The 19,755-nt window shown below is 39.1% G+C and overlaps 1 protein-coding gene across 1 annotated transcript in view; it reads right to left on the reverse strand.

Moving 5' to 3' along the window:
* The window catches only part of grin2ab (glutamate receptor, ionotropic, N-methyl D-aspartate 2A, b), a 91,963-nt gene that overhangs the window by 57,195 nt on the left and 15,013 nt on the right, over positions 1-19,755 (reverse strand). Inside the window, exons 3-4 of the mRNA XM_034883829.1 lie at positions 12,034-12,258; positions 11,774-11,932 (exon numbers count right to left, since the gene is read on the reverse strand). Of these exons, the coding sequence (XP_034739720.1) occupies positions 11,774-11,932; positions 12,034-12,258 (384 nt within the window). The remainder of the gene's footprint in view (positions 1-11,773; positions 11,933-12,033; positions 12,259-19,755) is intronic.

Raw genomic sequence — 19,755 nt, forward strand, 5'->3', positions numbered from 1 at the left:
TTTTGGAAAAAGGCTGCAATGAAACAAAGAGTGAAAAATTTAAAGGGGTCTGAATACTTTCCATACCCACTGTATATATATACTGTACATATATTTCTTATATGACCCTGACTGTCTCCTGATGATGTTTTTTTGCAGCATGTTACAGTAAATAAGTGAAAATGTTTTCACACCTTTTTCTCCTAGGAGTCCAGGTGCAGGTGCTGAGCCAGGGCTGGCTTCTCTGCCAATCGTCTCAGTAATGGCAGACCAAGTGCAACAGCATTGACAGAATAGCTCCCATGTGCCAGTAACAGGTTTACATATGATGATAGAAGAGACAGTTCAGGACTGAAGATATTATATTGCAATGGCAATAACGAGCGTGCAATATACTTTGAGCCAGGTTGACTGCCAGGTTTATTGTCTGTTTATTGGCTGGAGATCCAGTTGGTTTTATTAACATGACATCAGCTGTGGCTCTAAATAATAAATTTGACCTTTTCCTTGAGATTCTAAGATGTATGTTAGCCGGCAGAAACGTAAATGTGGAGGTGAAACCTGGGAACAGCCTCTGAAAAGAAATATTATACAGAGTAAATCCCCAAATAGATTTGAATTAAAACCAGTGAAGTCAGATGGGACTTTTGTTTACCAGCTACACAAATCTTTAAAATCAAAATAGGCTTTGCATTCCTGTCTTTATGAGTAGGAATAATTCTAAACATGAACCATATAACTGCTCAGAGTTGTGTTTTCAGCTGGTCTGACACACACATGCAAACATGCCTACACACTTACTCTTTCTTCCCAATCTCTCTCTTAGACACACACACACACACACACACACAGTACACTGTACATGGTGAAGCTTACCCCTTGAAGCTTCTTTGAAAAAGGTTTATAGAATCTTAAAATAGCAGTGTGGTCTGTGAGCACAGGGATTAAAAAAGAGAGAGCTACTATAGAGCTGCTGTAGTGTGACATCATACAGACAAAACACAGACACACACACGCGCACACACACAGTGCTGCCATTGCCATCCCATTGTACTCCCCAACTGGGGCGTGAGAGAAAGAGGAGAGCAGGGGGGATGATAAGAGAAAAAGGGAATAGGTTGGCATTGGTGACGAGAAGGGAGCAAGTAAAAGACATGGAGGATGACTAAAGAAAGGACAAGGATGAACATATAAAATATAATAAAAAGGACATAAGAGAGTGATGTAGGGGGGAAAGCTGTGTGTAATGGAGAGTGTGTGACAGATGACAGTTAAGAGATAGAAAAATGTTATAAGTTAAGATAAGTTATAATAACACAGACAGACAGACAGACAGACACACACACACACACACGCACACACACACACACACACACACACACACACACACACACACACACACACACACACACACACACACACACACACAAAGAGAGAAGGTCCAGCTAAGGCAATTTCCTCATTGCGTGTGAGACACACAACCTGTTGGCAGATAGTGACATCCTGCTGTTCCGTCATACAGCACAGACAGACACAATGTATCAACACTGCCTTGATGTGTGCTTAACAGCTGCAGCAGCTCCGCGGAGTGAGATTGGCATCTCCAGCAGCCGTTTCCAACAAGCAAATAACAATAAGTGAGACTCGCTGCCAACAAAGACAGATAAACAGAACGGAGAGACACATAAAAAGACAGTTGCAAAGTGCCATTACACTGTCAAGAATGTTTTCCAAAAGAATTTAAGCCAGAAATGTGTTTTTTTTTACCTATAAATAATGTCTGGACAATACACGCTCAAAAGAACAAGTCATAAAATCAACTTGGTTGATATGTTTTTAGTGTCTTGATGTGTAAACTGAATTTAACTTTTTAAATAAGTGTTTATTTAAAGTGGTTGATACATCAAGGCAACTAAATCAATCTGTAAGTTAATCAGGTGTCTCATAATTAATCTGAATAATTTTACTTCCCTGTCAAGGCTTCCAACTGTCATGATGGACATATACTGTATCAACTAAATCAATAATCCTCTGGTTCCTCCCATTAGTGTCATTGCATTCGTAAACCAAAAGCAGTGGTCAGTCCTAACCTTTCTGCTCTGTTCTTTGACTTTGATCCATCTCTGATTTATGTAACATCTGAATAATTAAACAGCGCAGGTTTAAATAAAACAGAAAGATCACAAAACGTAGCATACCTGTAATTAAGCTGTTTCTGGCTTTGGTGGCAGTAAATATTACAGTAACAGGCTATATTCACTCTGTAACATTTTGCTGATTTTCACTTGCATTTTAAACTTAACATAAGTTAAAGAAGTGACACATCTTTTTCCTGTTATCACTGTGGCCAGATGCAGCAGAGTAGTTCAAATCCGGTGACATATTTTCATTGGAATGCAAAAGGACTGCTGGGTGAGTTTTTTATAGATAAAATTCATTTCCCTTCCTCGAACTCTGATGAACTAAGGGCACTCGAGTTGACATCGGCATTTCGGACAGCCAAAATAGCTTACCACTATAGGCATACAGATGACGCTGTGGGTTATTTCACATTTGATAACATGTTGTCAGCAGTGTTTTGCAAAGGCAGTTTTCAAGGGGATGAGCAAAAAAAAACTAAAAAAAACTAAAATGCACTAACTCAGATGAGCCAGAAGGTCATGAACTATGAAAGATCCAGGCAGGGCCTGAAAAACTTTGATTGCCATTTGAAAAGGGCAATTTGCACCCAAGAGGAAAAAGGGCAACCCATTCCTGCCCCTATGAACGCCACTGGTTGTCACTGTCAAAGCAAACTAGTGTGAGCCAGCATTACCACTGAAGGAATAAAGCAGAGGCTTAGGCTGCTGTGATTGTGCTGGTGTGCTAGCCAGCACCATGAAGAATGAGCTGTGGGACATCAACTGTGACAGAATTTTTGCCCCAGTTGCCAGGCCAATGTCAACAAAAACCAACTCATGATGATGCAAGTTTTTTTTTTTTTTTTTTTTTTTTTTTGTGAATTCAACACCAGTGCACATAGAAAATGTTTTGTGTTACAATGGGTTGCTTAAAGCAAACAATTCAAGTAAGAACCATAACAGCAGGGTCACACCAGAAAATGCGACAGCAAAATGTGTGTAAGTTCAAAGGTGGTTTTAGTCGTGTAACAGAAAACTCTGCTGGACGGATAGTCTAGGTAGCTGTCTGGATTTGGATACCGTAATAGATGTGAGGAGCAGTTAACCATAGTCAGAGATGGTAAGTAACGAAGTACAAATACTTTGTTACTGTACTCAAGTAAATATTTCAGATATTTTTACTTTACTATTTATTTTTGTGCCGACTTTTTACTTTTACTCCTTTTTAACACGATTATCGGTACTTTCTGCTCCTTACATTTTACAAAATTGGCTCGTTACTTTGGTTTCAAATCATTTCAGTTGAAACTAGTTTAATGGGAATATGCATTGCACCACTACAAGACAGATTCGGCGGCAAATCATTTCGGCTTGATGGCGACATGATTTAGATGAAGAAAACATTGTGAGCCTGACGTATTACAATTATTATTATTAGCACTCCATGTTCAAAGATTTGCTAGTTGTCAGTTAATTGTCTCATTCGCAAGGCTACTTTTACTTTTATACTTTAAGTAAATTTCCAATCCTGTACTTATCCTTACTTTTACTTGAGTAAAGAAGTTAAATCAGTACTTATACTTATACCAGAGTATTTTTTACCACAAGTATCTGTACTTCTACTTGAGTAGAAGAAGTGAGTACTTTTGCCATCTCTGACCGTGGCCCTCAAACATCAACTGGAGAAAGTCAAACACAAAGAAAGCGTAAGGTAACAGACATCCGGCCGTAAAATGTGAATCCGGACAAATCCCAGAAGTGGAACATTGTGAATATAGGCTAGTAAAGTAGTGACCACTCCAAGGACTAATTGTTTAACTTCTGTAGCTAGTGAGCTAACCGCTAACACACAGAAAGCTAGGAATATGCTAAGTGCTAGTCAGTCACAATAGCTCTTTGAGCTTCTTTCTACTTTCTCTGTTCTGGGCCAGCCAGGTAAATACACTCATTCTCCAAGTTGACATGGTCTTGATAATATTACAATAAATACTGCACTGAGGGACGAACAAGCTCTTTGAGTTCTCTGGTGCTATAAAAGGCACCACAGTGGTAACCACTTTAATGGATGGTGCTGAACCTTTAGAATGTAATTCCACATTATTAGAATCAAATTATTTTAGGGTATGTGCAGAGTGGGAGCAGAGTAGTGTGATTTAGCCTGGAGCCTAAAAGACCTATTTTTTCTATAGTCAAAGCATTGCTGTTTTTTTCAACCTCCAAGACAGTGATCCATTCAGCAGCATTATGATATACAGTAATGCAAAGAAATTTGACATTTTGTATTTTGTCCACATCAACGATTTTCCCAGAAAAGAGAAACTGGATCTCCCACTGTAGGCCTGAGCAGGGTATGCAGACACGTCTTAACGTCTGTTCTGAAGATTTTTTCCTTTGTTATCATCAACATTTCAGTAACAGCTTATGCACTATGACAATGAAAACCACTTCAGAGACAGCAGCAAAGATGATTGCAGCAAATTAAAAGTAAAGTGCACTTTGGCAGGGCTCTGCATTTAGAGCTCTGAAGCCACAATGCAAACCCAGAGATAAGAAATGTAATTGTATTATTTTTCAGTTTTTGTTATCTTACTGCTGTTCCTTGGTTGCCTTCTGCTTGATTTTGAATTTTTCTTGGCATTTAGTAGCTCACAAAAGGTCTGGTCCAGAGAAATATGATTGAATTAGCCAATCGTACTTTAAATATACAAGATTTTTGCCTAACCCTTTTTCAAGGAAGAAAAAACACATGCAATCAAATATTAAATACAGTTGTGTCCTCTTAATACGCACATGACATATTTTCAGCTTAAGATCTTTTCACCCAAATTGCATTGGCATGCAACTTTATCTTCTTTTAGGCACAGACGATAAATACAAATACTTAAACATGATAAAAAACGTCCTTGAAACTTTGATTACATCTAATAATTTTGTAACGTTGACGTTTGAAACAGTAAAATGGTACATAGGCATTAACTAGCAGTGTCTACATATTTATTTATTTTTCTTTTTTATTCCATTTTATTACATTTTTGTGTATGGAACGATGGATAATATTACATAAATGATGCTCTTTGATGTACTGTACCAATTATATGAGAGCAAACTCGGCAGATGTTTGCTTCCACTACAGATGGAGATTTCATTGTGCATTTACGTTAACTCAATGTGTTTACCAAGTCTATGTGATTTCATCCACACAGTATAATGCCGGCTGTTTCAAGGGTAAACCATATGACCCACAATATAGGTCAGTGTAAACTGTATATTCTGTACTTCTTTAACTCCCTTCAACCAACCATAGAAGCGTACACACTTAGCTGACTACTGTATGTTTAAAAACATATCTTTCTCATTACATTTTGGCCCTCAGCACTAAGCCAGCATCTTTTATTTTACTAAATAGATTTGTTTTGGATAAATCTGAAAACTCCTGCTGTGTGTTACAGTGCAGTGAAATTACAGTTTTTGGAAAACAGTGTTGTTCATGGTCATGGGGATGTGTTGCAGTAAAGTTATTGCCTCTGTTAACTTTCTGTTTCCCACTTGGTCACTTAGATCAATAAACGATAATGCCAATGTCGCCGATCACTCGATAAACGTAGGTGTTGTCATTAAAAAATAATTCAACGTTTTTGAAAATACGCTTTTTGAGTTTCCTGGCATCTCTAAAGCTTACCAATTAACAAGTTACATCTCATCTTGTACAAAAAAAGCTGGTTGCCTAACAGCTTCACAGGAAATCACTGTACCCTGGCAAGACAAAAAAAACAACTTTGTGCGTCACACTGCTTACCAGATGTTGTGTGTAAAAGTTTAGGAAGAGATTTAACTGTTTTTCTATTGTTCAGGTATTTTAGCGTGGACAAAGACCTTTAAAAACCAACCTGAAAATGATAGTGTTGACTTGCATAGCTTTCACACATAAGCAGGATTTAAAAATTAGCCTTCTTAGTGTGGAAGCACTTGAAGTTGATTGAGTAGTCTATATCTACAGCATTCCACTTCCGGGATTGCTCCGGTCCTGAGAAAAATTCCACCGCATGCATGTCATTTCATCCAATGTCCATTTCCTTCCGCTTTCTTTGTGTTGGAATTTCCAAGGGACTTATGAGGACTATGGTTAACTGCTCCTCAGATCTATTCAGGGTAAATCCAGACAGCAGAAACAAGTTCATTCCCAAGGCCATTTTGCAGCGTTTCATTTTGTTTTTGTGCAGAGCTTAGCGCCGCCCATGATGATTGTGATTGGTTTAAAGAAATACCAATAAATTAGAGCAAGTTTTTCTCCCATCCTTGAATGCTGTGTGGACCACCCAGACTCTCTTTTGCAGCGCCATGGAAGAAGGCCTGGCAAAACGAGACTACTTGATCAGTGACAAGGACATGATCTCTCACTGCCTTTCTCATCAACCGCCAGTTGTGTTGAGCGTGGTGCTCAGCTAAACTAGAAGGAACTGGGCATTAATTCCTGTGGTGTAAACGCAGCCAGAGAACCTTAGCAACAGGAAGAATAGTACTAAATGCTGTAGTCTGGTTTAGTCACCATAGTAACCATATTAACCCAGCTACTTCCTCTTTCTTTCATTCTCAAACAGACACATCACCTAATCTTGTGTCACAGGGGTTCAAGGCTAGCAAGATTTCCCAAAAAGCCTTCTAACATAGCTTGCTGTTCCTCTCAGAAACTGAGCCACCAGAGAACGCAAGGCAAGGCAGCTTTATTTGTATAGGACTTTTCAGCAACAGGGCAAGTCAAAGTGCTTTACACAAAAAGGTTAAAATGGTAAAAGTTACAGTGCAGTACAATAAATTAAACATTAAAGAGCAGTTAAAAACAGTTAAACATATAAAAGCAAATACCATAGCATGTTTTAGGCTGCTAGTATTGGACAGTGTATGAGAAGCTGCCCACACACACGTTTTTGGGTCGCAATAACCATTAATAAAGATAGTGAATGCAAGCGTGCAGGAGAGAAAACAAGAAGACTGAGAGACATGGCAAAATGAAAAGACAGGAAAGAAGAATGGGGTTGCAGTGGAAAAAGAGATGTGGGAGAGAAAGAGAAAGATAGAAAGAGGACAGAGACATAGGGCTGGAGGAGACTGGGAGACACGAAGGAAGTAAAAGCTACAGAGCAGGAGAAAAAAATGGGAGGTGAAAGTGGGAAAAGACTTAGTGAGTGAGAGTGACACAGCAGTGTACTGTATCTTCTGCAAGTGACAGCAGGTGAGGGGAGCAGGTGTTAAATATTAAAGCGACTCAGCAGAGAACCTGGCCAAATGGCCCCTACTGATATGGGACATCCCTGCCTGGGACACACAGTCACACACAGTCACACATGCGCAAACACACACATAAACACACACACACAGACACCAAGGGTTGCATCCCGCGACAGCGGCAAAGCAAAGTAGAACGAACATGCATGTTTAATTCACAACCTTCCATTTCAGCATGTTCGTGTTCATACGCTACACACTCTGACCCCTAACCCCCACACACCAAGAAGTAGGAAGTCAAAAAACAAGATGAACAAGGTTGGTGGGGAATGAGTGAGCGCATAAGACAACATTTCTTATTGCCCAAAGCAGTCCCTCTGAGATGGAAGTACAACATTCTAAACTAATCATCTCCTGGGCTTACACATGCTCTCTCTATCACATCATTTCTGTGTACCCTAAATGTGTCTCTCATCTCACAGCACACCATCCAACTTTCCGTAGATTATTCCTGACTGCGCCACACTGACATGCATTATAGGGGAATGAGGAGGTAGAGACCAAAGAAGATTGCAAGAGTTTTTATGTTTTCATTTAGGAAGAAAAATGGGTTTGGAACAACACAAATGGATGACTGTTTGACTGTTCAGGCTAGTCCAATTGGCGTGGATATTATTTTGGACATTGCCGCTTCTGGCAGAGGTACAAGGGGAATTACAGTGTAAGCAAAAAAAAACATTTGAATGCAAAAACAATGTTAGTGTCAGCAAGGTTCATCCCTGGCTAGTACATAGATCAAGGGGTTCATTTTAAATCACACAATAAACAAAGCCCATGGCATGCCTGTAGGTAGTTATTAATACACTTCTTTCTTTCTTTAATTCATTCATTGGTTAATTCAAATATTCCTAACGCAACAACTATATGTGGATGGGGATGTGGATCTGCGCAAGTAAGTAATCTGAGGACATTTGCACACAGAGATCGATGGAAGGTAAAACATCTGTGAATGCTGTTTATAAGGGGGTCTGGGGTCTACTTCATGGGAATTGCAGTTGGGTCTACAGCAGGCAGCGGATGAGTGGGACTAGATTTCAGTCCAGGAGATAAATGATGGTGTGGACGAACCATGCAAGGTGGTGATGGTGACAGTCTGTATTGGGAGGCAACTGCCAAAGTATACCCTAGGACTTAAGATTCTTCTAATACAGTGTATGTTCAGTACAAATATAACCTGTGTCTGACCTGACTTGAAATAAGGACATCTATCCTTAACTGAAAAGCAGTTTGAATTATTCTTCTTTCTGGGATAAACAAATAAAAACAAAACAGCGGAGCATCTTTGCAGTAAGTTACTGGTCTCCACAATCTTGTTTATCATAGTTTTTGGGAGGCCTGCAATGACTGCTCCTGTTTATGTGTTAGCTAGGTACAGTAGATGATGTCTCTGTGACATAATCATGACAGTTATGTTTGCATCTTTGCAGCTTAGCGCTGCTTTAACACCAAGTTTTTCACACTTGCACTGCCCACCTCCACATATAGTCATTTATTTGGAGCACTTGCCTGCCTGCTCAAGTGCTTTTTTTTGTATTTTCTTAGTACAATCTTATTCTTTCTTTTTTTTTGTTCTCCATCTAAAACATCATGTGTAGACTGCTCCTGCACCAAGCCAGGATAACCAAGGTAACAGGAGATAAGCCACTCATTTTTCACTTCTACTATGGACATGATTGCGACATTAATGCATGTGTTTATGTGAAGACTGAGAGCATGAGGCTCTGCCTGCTCAGGCTGCAAAAAGTACAATATTGTTTGTTAGTCTACAGTAATCAGGCTAAATTGTTACCAGCCCCGTGGGATTTTATCCAATCCTCCAGATTACCACCACACCACTGACCTCAGGTATGAGGGTAACAGCCAATAAGTATTACATGAAGTCAGGTTATGTTTCATCGCAAAATGTGTGTGGTTTTTTCCCAACTATTCTCACCATTGCAGATTACATGTGTATCGTATTCTAAAATCATTGAGACCAAATATAGCTGACAGCAATGCTAGAGGTTCAGTGTGATGAGATCACCCTCACAGTGTGAGTGTCGAGCGTATGTGTCAACCTCACTGAGAGCCCTCATCACCTCCATAATGGCCCTGTTTCGCACTGTCACCAGGCGAGAAGGAAACATGATGCAGCACAGCATCATGGCTGGTGCTGAAACGAGTCATTCATCCATCAATTAGACAATCAAATAAAAAATAATTGCCACTATTTTGATAATCAGTCCTTTAAGTTATTCATAAAGAAATAAATGCCAGATATCTCCTGGTTGCAGATTCTCACATGTGACACTTTGCCAGTTTCATCTGTTTTATATCACTATTAATTTAATATCTTTGGGTTTTGGAGTGTTGGTCAGAAAAAAAACCTGAATAATTGTGTTGACATGTACCAATTGCTTTATTACGATTATGATTTAGTAGATTAAGGAGAATTTAATTTCACCTTGTCAGTCAATAAAGGCGTATAATTCAGACTGTGTAGCGTTTTTTATAAAAAGTAAATGTGTTTCTTGCAGTTAAATCCCTTCCATGAGCAGTTCAATTCATGTATTACAGTTAGTTTTAATTGCTAAACAACAGTGGGCACAACAGAAGTAACATGTGCAAAACTAACTAGCAGCAGTAGCTTATGTCGACCAAACTCTAGATATTTTTTCAGAGCTTGAACACAGTTTTCAAAACTCTACAAATTTATGCTATGACTTTAACTACAACCTGCACAACGCTGTGGATTTACAGTTAACAAGTATTAACACTTTCTTCAAATGCTAACACACTGCTGTCAAATCTGTTCAATTTCAACATTGAAAACAGAATAGATTTCAGTCTATCACTGCTGATTGTAATTTTAGCTGAAAGCCTAAGCGGGTGTCTTGTTTTAGACTAGTCAGTGAACATATGCGGTATTTATATAGAGAAAGCTCAGAAAGCCCTTTTTTTTGCAGACAAACATTAAATAAGAATGGAACCAATATACACTGTACCATTTGAGAGAAACAGCTTAAAGAGCAAAGATACCATTATGTCCAGGTCAAATTTCTGAGGTTACTATAAAAAAAAAACACACTATATCTGTACGATAGTAAAACTGCATTCATACTGTTTTTCAGAAAGTAATGGCGGTGAAAGCAATGAAAACTCCACAATCATTAGAGATGATGCAGACATCCAATGTGATGAGAAAAAATTGCCGCATGATGCTGGAGAGAAGCAGGATTAGTCACACTATTTTTTGTTACTGTTATGCTCCTTTAGTTTTTTCCAGTAATTCCATAAATCACTAGAGACAAAACACAATATTGAAACAAACTGCTGATTTGCATTTCTTCTTGTTTACCTTACTTAAATATTGGTGTATTATAAAATTGATATCTTAACTATCAACTCTCTTACCTTCCTCTGTCTCTTTTCTTTTCTTATCTCACACATGCATGCACGCACGCACGTACACACGCACGCACTCACGCATGCACGCACTCTGCATCCCCCGTCAACAACAACTTCAAAAAGCTGCCATATTGCTGCATTTATTGGTTCCTGTGTTTTGGCTGCTGTGCCCTGAGAGATTTAAAAGCTAAAGAACCAGTTGTGTTTTTATCAAAGCTTTTTCAGGCTGTTTGTCAGTTAGCGAGGTCTACAGAGTCAGTACCAGAGAGAGAATTCAACTAACAAAGAGATGTTCATCCCTAACTTTTCACGAAGCATCACACCAAAATACAAAAAATATATATTCTCTTTGGCTTTTTTAAAACTGTGAATCTAAGCAGCTGACTCTATGCGCGTTGCTTTGCATGCACACTTTTAGACCAAGCAGAAAATGCATGTTACATTGCTACATATTTTCAACAATGTTTGATTATCTCTTGAAATATAAATGATGTTCCAGAAAATGCTGCATGTTTTATGCAAATACTTCTACTGACCCTACAAATACTGTACTTTTAAATGTGAACTATGTAACCTTTAAAAAGGTTAATTAACATAAAGATGCTGAGGGTGATACAAGCCATCAATTCAGTGCGTTGGCGGTGTTTCTACTCTATACTTAAACATAAAATAATCCAACGGAGCAGCAGTGATAGCACAACCAAGTTTCCAAAATCTTCCAAAATGTCATTTTATACATTTTTTACAATTTCATGTCATTTTTCATGCTTTTGCTTAACAGATTATGAATGGTGAGCTGCATTTCAGGTTGAATACCTTTGTAAATACCAAGTCTGTAAATGAAAATAAGTGACTGATTTAATTGCCAATGTGCCAGGACAACTGAAAAAACTGTAGGTTGAATAATGTCTGGGAGGAGGGTTTACAAATCCCTAATCTCCAAAAACATATACACTGTGTATCCAAAGAAAGCAGGAGTATGTTTTGCATTCACGGCCACTCACCTTGTCAGCCATAATCATAGAGGAGCCTCCATGGACTCCCAGGACTGGAAGTTGGGTCTGAACGGAGAGGAAGTCAAGGATCTGGGCAATGGCTTCCTGATCGGTGCCATCGGCAAACACAATGCCATGGAGACGAGTGCGTGACAGAAGTTCACACACCTTGGGACACAGTGAAACAAACTCAGGTGTCAAACAAGACTCTGTGTGTGAGTGTGTGTGTGTGTTATAGACAGCATGTGTATGTGTACAGCCTTTCTCACCTGTGTAATCACAGACTTTGGGTCTGTCTGGTTTATTCTCAGTATTACAACGGAGACGTCAAGGGCATCATCAGGGCGCCTAGATGGGCGGAGATCCTGATCAGTAATGAAGCGCGTCTGGCCCATGATCACGCCCACACTGAGACCTGGAGGCTTCTGGGACGCCACAGGCACCATCATCTGGGAGAGTAGGAGTAACAGCCAGCCTACTCCACCCATCATACCCTGAAAACACACATACAAGCACCAAACATGAACGCAAAGAACCATCTTGAAACTGTGACACTTTGTCAATCCTGATTTTATGTTACAAAGCTCGTATACTAAGGCTGTAACAATATTTCTTTACCTTGAAAGTTTTCTGCCTGCTATGAGCAGCATGGCACACGGTAAGACATTCTGTATCAGAGTTTCCTCGCCATGAATGTAACTAAAAAAGACTTTTGTCAGATCTAATGATTGTAGTTGGACTTCTTTAGCAAGTTATGTTTTCAAGCTTTTTGAGTGTTATTTAATTATTATCTGCTTGAGCTCTTCCAACATTTTAAGCACATACATGGTGATGATATTGGTTCAAATTGATGTGAAAAAGAGATGCAAAACTACCGCAAAGAGACACCAAACGATCACAAACAAAGACCCAAAACAACCCCCCACCCGTAAAATATTTACCAAAAACAGACAACTTAAAAGATGCAAAAACCCACAAGGAGAAACGAAATGTATGGGGAAATTTATATTTTTTTTTTAATGGAAAACACGATTTTCTTGATCGATGAACCCTAAACCCCTTGGGTTCATCCTGTCCACATGCCAAAGTGTCCTTGAGTAAGACACTGAACCCCAAATCCATCAGTGTGTGTGTCAGTGGTTGAATACTGTGTTTTCTGGTGTTTATTTGCAAACTGACAAACTAGAAAATACTGATTATTTCATGAGCTGCTTAAATCTTATCAAAAAATAGTAATCCTAGATAACCAGCCTTCAAGGTGTTTATATGTAACTGTCTTTTCTCAGAATTTCTAATCCCACAAGGTGTGTTTACGGAGAGGGATTGATAACATATCGCCTACCAGTACATGCATAATGATAGCAAGAGAGCACTGCATGAAGCTAAAAGAAAAGTAACAAGGTGAAACTTAATTTGTTGTGAAAACTAAAACTCCTAATCATTTTTAGCTGAAAAAACATCTAAATTCAGATGATTTTATTTATTTTATTTTCTACTATTACATATTTTTGTGTATAACACGTTCATATATCCTTTGTGTCTTATGAGAATAAGCAAGAACTCACACTTCTTGCTATGTTTGTTTACTTGAAAGAAGTTGAGTCACACCTTGTGAAACGAGTTAAAAATCGACTTTACCGTGTTGGGGACAAAAAACATTTTGGATTGTGGCTTGTAATTATCTTTGATTTGAAAAAAACCTGCGTGACTCAGATATGTGACTTGAATTTAATTATTAGTGCAAGCCACAAGTGCAAAATCAAAAATCACGTGATCAATCCATAAAGGATTTCGCAACGTCAATAGCACCAAGGTTGACATCACACGCACATGGCCAAATTTATTTCCTTGTTTCTGATATGAAGATGAGACGTGTGTGACTCAAATATCTCACATTCACCTACGAAATGTACACACGGGAACGCACTCAGTCCCTCCCTCACTCACTCACTCACACACACACACACACGGTGGATGCAGGAAAAAACGGATATGAGACGTACAGGATGACCTAAGTTGAGGACAGCTACGCTTGTTATTCTCAGTGCAATGATAAGTTAAAGTTTAATAAGTAGGCTACTTTATCAAACCGTATGAGTGTGTGTCCCAGGCCAAGACAGGAAATCAACTATGTGGCTGTGGCTCAGTGGTAGAGCGGTTGCCTGCCAATCGGAAGGTTGATGGTTTGATTCCCGCCCCTGCAGTCATTGTCGAAGTGTCCTTGGGCTAGACACTGAACCCCGAGTTGCCCCCGGTGCTGCGCATCGGAGTGTGAATGTGTGTGAATGTTTATCTGATGAGCAGGTGGCACCTTGTACGGCAGCCCCGGCCACAGTGTATGAATGTGTGTGAATGTTGAATGTTTCCTGTAGATGTAAAAGCGCTTTGAGCAGTTGTTAAGACTGGAAAAGCGCTATATAAATACAGCACATTTAACTAACAAGCCACTGACAGACATGCTCAATTTTAATTCATTCAATAAATTATTATTTTTTGTCCTAAATCCACCAGCCATTTTCATTTGCAGCATCCTCCGCCTTATTGGTAAGGTTACTAGGAAAACTCAGCCTTGCAACTTCATTGCAACAAGCATACAAAAACCATTGCAACTTTTATCGCAACATCAGGCATTTTGGGCCACGACAATCTCAGCGAAATTTTGCAGGGACTGCAATAACTGCATAAACTGGGAGTTCTCCTCTTTCTGTCCTTCACTTTTCAAAAAACATTCAAATAATTAAAAACTGGGCGACCACTAGGAGAGCAGGGTTAAACCTAACTACATTTTTGCTAAAGTGCTAATCAGTCTTCATGACACACCCTAAATTTCTTTTCCCCTGTTTGCCTTTAGTTGAACATAATCTATGCCTGTAGGCGATGTTCAAAGTTAAGTGCCAGCTATTAATGAATAAAATAACCAAGGAATAAATTGAATCTGATTTGCCCAAGTCATGAGGCTATAGGGGGAAACATTCCACATCGCTAAAGGCACACAAGTGTCTGCATCAATCAATAACATTCACCGAGATGAAAAGTAACATTTCTTTCAACTCTACACCCTAACCGGATTCCGGTCTAATACAGAGTTTAAGCTCCTGTTCCCACTTCAGCTTACTCTGTGTTACCTTTTCCTGTAATGTGTGCAGATCTAAGAGAAGCAGATGAGTAGAGGAAATGCAGTGTGAAATGCTTAGGGCTGAATGAGAGCTAATGAAACCATGATGCGAATGCTACGTTGCATCTCAGCCAATTTCTTACACCACCACAGTCCAGCAGAGCTGAAAAACACCCCGGGAGGAAACATCACGTCCACAAAATTAACCCACTGTCTCTGTATGTCTTCATCCTGCCCTCTTTTCGTTTGTCTTACTTTGCATTCATGTATGCTAATCATCTTCATCTATTCATTTTCTCTTAATTCTCTTCTTTTTTTTAATAAACTCCTTTCCTCTAATTCCGCAAATCTGTCTTTCTGGGTGGGTTAGTGTGTGTATCTGATCCATTTCATCTCACACCCGGTCTAATCAGGCCAGTTAGTCAAGTCAGTACTTTCCCAGCTTGCTCTCTCTGCCCTGGTGCCCACAGACTAGCCTGCAGCTCCAGCAGCACTTAGCATACGCCGTTAAATCACACACCGCTACACTCCTGTCCCAGGAAATTAGTGTCAGCTTCAACCAATGGGACCAGATTACACTAACTTTCCCTGGAGTTTGCATCAGGGCTAACATTATAAGAAGTCGAAGTGTACTGTGTCACAACTTCCAAAATGGTCAACATAGCTGGAAAACTTTGGGTCACCGAGTGTTCCCGCTGTCTTGCAGGATATGCATTTGTGCTTCAAATCATATCCGCCGACTCCTGTGTTAACCGTTTGCCTCTGTGTTAGCATTTGTACCAATATTTTCACAAAACTCAAAAACAAATCAAGATGTTAATAATTGAACAATATTCAGTTCCAGTATCCTGCCAAGGGTCTCTCCTAAAATGTCTTTTAGTATTCAAAAGCTGATTCACAGCAATAAAACGTAGGGAGCTTTTGTTTGTGCTCATCTAAACATGTTTCCTAAATTGTGCAAATTTGCCTCTAAGCAGCAAATTAGTCTTGTCTAGAAATAGTTTTATTTCCTGATGCTAAAGTTAAATTTGCAAAAATGATGCCTCCGTCAAAGCTAGAAACAGCACACCCTGTGCTCAAATGGTAGCTGGCATTAAGAGGCCCTCAAGCTGCCTCAGTGACAATGAATCAGAGGACGTGTTTGTGCACATTGTAACACAACCCAGAGGGATTTTCCTCGGATATAAGCACATTTTTTGGTTCAACAATGTTAGCCCTAACTCCTATTAAATAAAACTCGTGTGGGTGTAATTGCTTAAATCTATCGGCCCACAATTTCATTTTTTCATTCATCGCCAATGAAGCAGCTCAACATAGTATCTCTAGATGACAACACAAATTAGGCTCGCAGTATGTGGGCCATGTTTCCCCAAAATATCTTAAAGTGGTACTCCACCCAAAATCTGTCTTTTGAACAGCAACCACTCAACCTTTGTAGGCTTGAAATAAGGCTGCACAAGTTTGTAGTTTCCTTATGAACAACAACATTCCGTCTGTTTCAATGGATATTAATGCTAACTAGTTTTCACTGTGGACACAAAAGTATCAAAACATCCACAAAAACTCTGAAACGCTCTGAAACTTCTGCTGCACAACCTACTTTTCCACTGTCCATTTATTCGTTAAACATAGGGTTGCCACCTTTTCTGCAGTAAGATTGTGCATAGTACTGAATAATTTAAACATCTCAAGTATTCCTGTAAGAGTACTTATCTTACTTAATTTTTCTTAGCTTGCCTGATTGCTTAGATTCTTGTGCTTGCGCTTGCTACATCACGTCACCTACAGAACCAGTGATTATGCACACGAGACACTGACCACTCTGCGCACAACGCATTGTTTGGAGAGAAAATAGTAAATTGAACATACATATTCACATAGCCTTATGAAAACCGGGGCGTTCAGTGTCCCAGGAGAGTGGGTAAATTTCCCGGGACAGGTTATTAAAAAGAAGGACAATCCTGGTGAAACTGGGACACATGGCAACCCTAGTTAAACACGTTCCTCTCAATACATTTCTTTGCCAAGATCTATTTGCATGGAGCATTGCTTCAAGGCTACAACTGTTCCATCCATCATATGAAGCCTCTCGTGTATGCGATTTTCCCAAAAATATTTGTTTTTTACGACCATGTGTGACTAATCAGATACTGCTGTGTCTACTGTTGTTTCATATATATCTTAACTTATTTGTTTTCCTATTTTATTTCATTTTTTCCAACTAATTATCTTCTATTTTCTTCTTCTTTTTTTAGTGTTTGGTGCAATTTGAGAGCTGAACATACAATTAGATCTTTGGATGCTGTTGAAGCCATTATAAAAACAACAAAACAAAAAACTGTTTACGGCATAATGTGTCATACTGAAATTTTTGACTTGAAGTTTATATTTTATTAACTTCCCATTTCAAACAATAACAGAAATCCTTTAAAAAAAGTTTTAGGTATCTATGATTGTTTGATTGCTAACGTTAGCTCAAAACGCCATTCAACTGACAGCCTTTGTTGTGTTAGATTGCTAACTTGTAGCCAGCAGTAAACAAACTATAGGTCCATTTTTATTGTATTGACATTACAGAAGTCTCTCGCTAGCATCTTGCAGGCTAATTGTCGCATGCGCAACTCACATCAGCACTTGACTCACATCGAATAGTGACAACATCTTTGAATGCCAATCTCATGCGTTCCCTTTTATCATCCTTTGGTGGCGTTGTTGTGTCCTTGCTTCAACATTGTCAGGGTTCTATCTGAGAAGGGTGTTGTTGAACTTGAAGACAATTTGTTTAAAAAGCACATAGAAATCGTCATTTCTAAATCTAGTTATTTTATAATTATCTTTGCCTATCTGCAACTTTCAAGAGAAAAAGTCCAACATCACCTTGACATATAACCTACAAACACTTGCCTATTGCATTATATGAGAAAAGTTGGCTGTGATCTCTCTCCAGTTAAGGTTGAATAATATAATATGTTGTTTGATTTATTCTGTGTGCTGTTGTGCGCTCATTTCTTTACCACGTTAGTGGTACAAACATTAAATCAAATGTTACAATTTGGTTTGTTAATCCCCATAATACCAACTTCTAAACTAAGTGTCAGGGCCAGATCTATGTAAGTATTTGGGCACGTAATCTACATTAAACGTAAAAGTTACTAAAGCAGTGCTTAATTCCAGTAACTGGGATTGTCGTTTACGTGCATTCTGCATATAAACGAGATCTCCAAAGATGCAGTTCAATGGTAAAATGGTGATACAATAGGGTAATACATCTTGAAAGAAATCAAGCCCAGAAAAATTAAATAAAAATGTCATGTATGCTATAAAATGAGCATACGGTTTGTAAAACCAATGCAATAGGAGTCATTAAGCAAATAAATTGTCTTAAAAAAAAATGCATGCCACTGCAACTAGATGTCAAGTGTGCAATCACCAAAGTGAATTAGCTCATATTAAATGATCACAAAGCCACAACTCTCCACCCTCTTTATCTTCTTTATACTGCACTACTTTTCTTTCCAAGAAGCTGTCACTCTCATTTCTAAATAATTCACTGAAGCTCTCCTACACATGTTTCTGCTGTCATGGTGATTTCCACAGAATGCAGGAATATTAATTTTCAAATCCCCCAACACAACCTTCCCTTATTATACCATTTCAAATCTGCACCTACGTTGTAGAGGAAAATCATTTTTTCTTGTAATTCTGACCCTAGAATATCGGGTGAGCCTTAACAAATATTTACCAGAATGTGCAGTCAACCACTTTTATGAAATCTCCCTGTGTTATGTGTGCAATCCTTCTTTAAATGCTAAATGCATTTGCATGAAGAAGAGAGGCACACTTCACTGACCGCACGCAAGCTATGTCTCAGATGAAAGGCAAACTGCGCTTCCAGGCCGCTGCACCTGTTTGATAAATAACATGCACATCAAGTGAATTTTATGTTGTCTAATGCTGTCGGTTTTGGATTTGCTAAACAATGTAACTTGACAACATTGGCACAGTTAGTGTTGTCCTAAGTACTGTAGCTAACAGCAAATGCGTAATGCGTGTTTGATGCTCATACAAATGCATGATCTGCCAGGGACTTTCTGTATGTATGAAATACACCGAAAAAAATTGTAAACGCAACACTTTTGTTTTTCCCCCCATTTTTCATTAGCTGAACTCAAAGATCTAAGACTTTTATGTACAAAGTCTTATTTCACTCAAATATTGTTCACAAATCTGTCTTAATCTGTGAGAGTGAGCCCTTCTTCTTTGCCGAGATAATCCATCCACCTCACAAGTGTGGCATGACAAGATGCTGATTGGACAGCATGATTATTGCACAGGTGTGCCTTAGTGCCACAGTAAAAGGCCACTTTAAAATGTGCAGTTTTACTGTATTGGGGGGGGGTCTGTGGGAGGGGGGGTCTGGTATTAGGGTTAGGGTTAGGGTTTACCAGTGAAGAAAACACCTTTCCAAAGTGCCATATGTCATTGAATGTGAGCATTTGCCCACACAAGTCGGTTAAAACGACCAACTGCAGTCAGGCCGAGAGAGAGAGAGAGAGAGAGAGAGAGAGAGAGAGAGAGAGAGAGAGAGAGAGAAAGAGAGAGAGAGAGAGAGAGAGAGAGGGAGAGATTAACCCTAACCATAACACAAGACACTGACTGATTTTGGAGTGGTCTTTTATTGTGACAAGCCTAGCCACCAAATTCCACAGGATGTGGAACAGGAGTAGAGGGGAAACAACTCTGAGCTGTGTTTTCAAGGTGTAGTGCCGGGAAATATGATCCACCGTGAGAACGGTCTGTTTTGTTTTATTTGTTTTTGTGCTCAACATCCTGTCCCGCACTGCATCTGCCGTGTGCTAAATTACCTGCTTTATGT

The sequence above is a fragment of the Etheostoma cragini genome, chromosome 2, assembly GCF_013103735.1.
Source record: "Etheostoma cragini isolate CJK2018 chromosome 2, CSU_Ecrag_1.0, whole genome shotgun sequence".
NCBI classification, from domain to species: Eukaryota; Metazoa; Chordata; class Actinopteri; order Perciformes; family Percidae; genus Etheostoma; species Etheostoma cragini.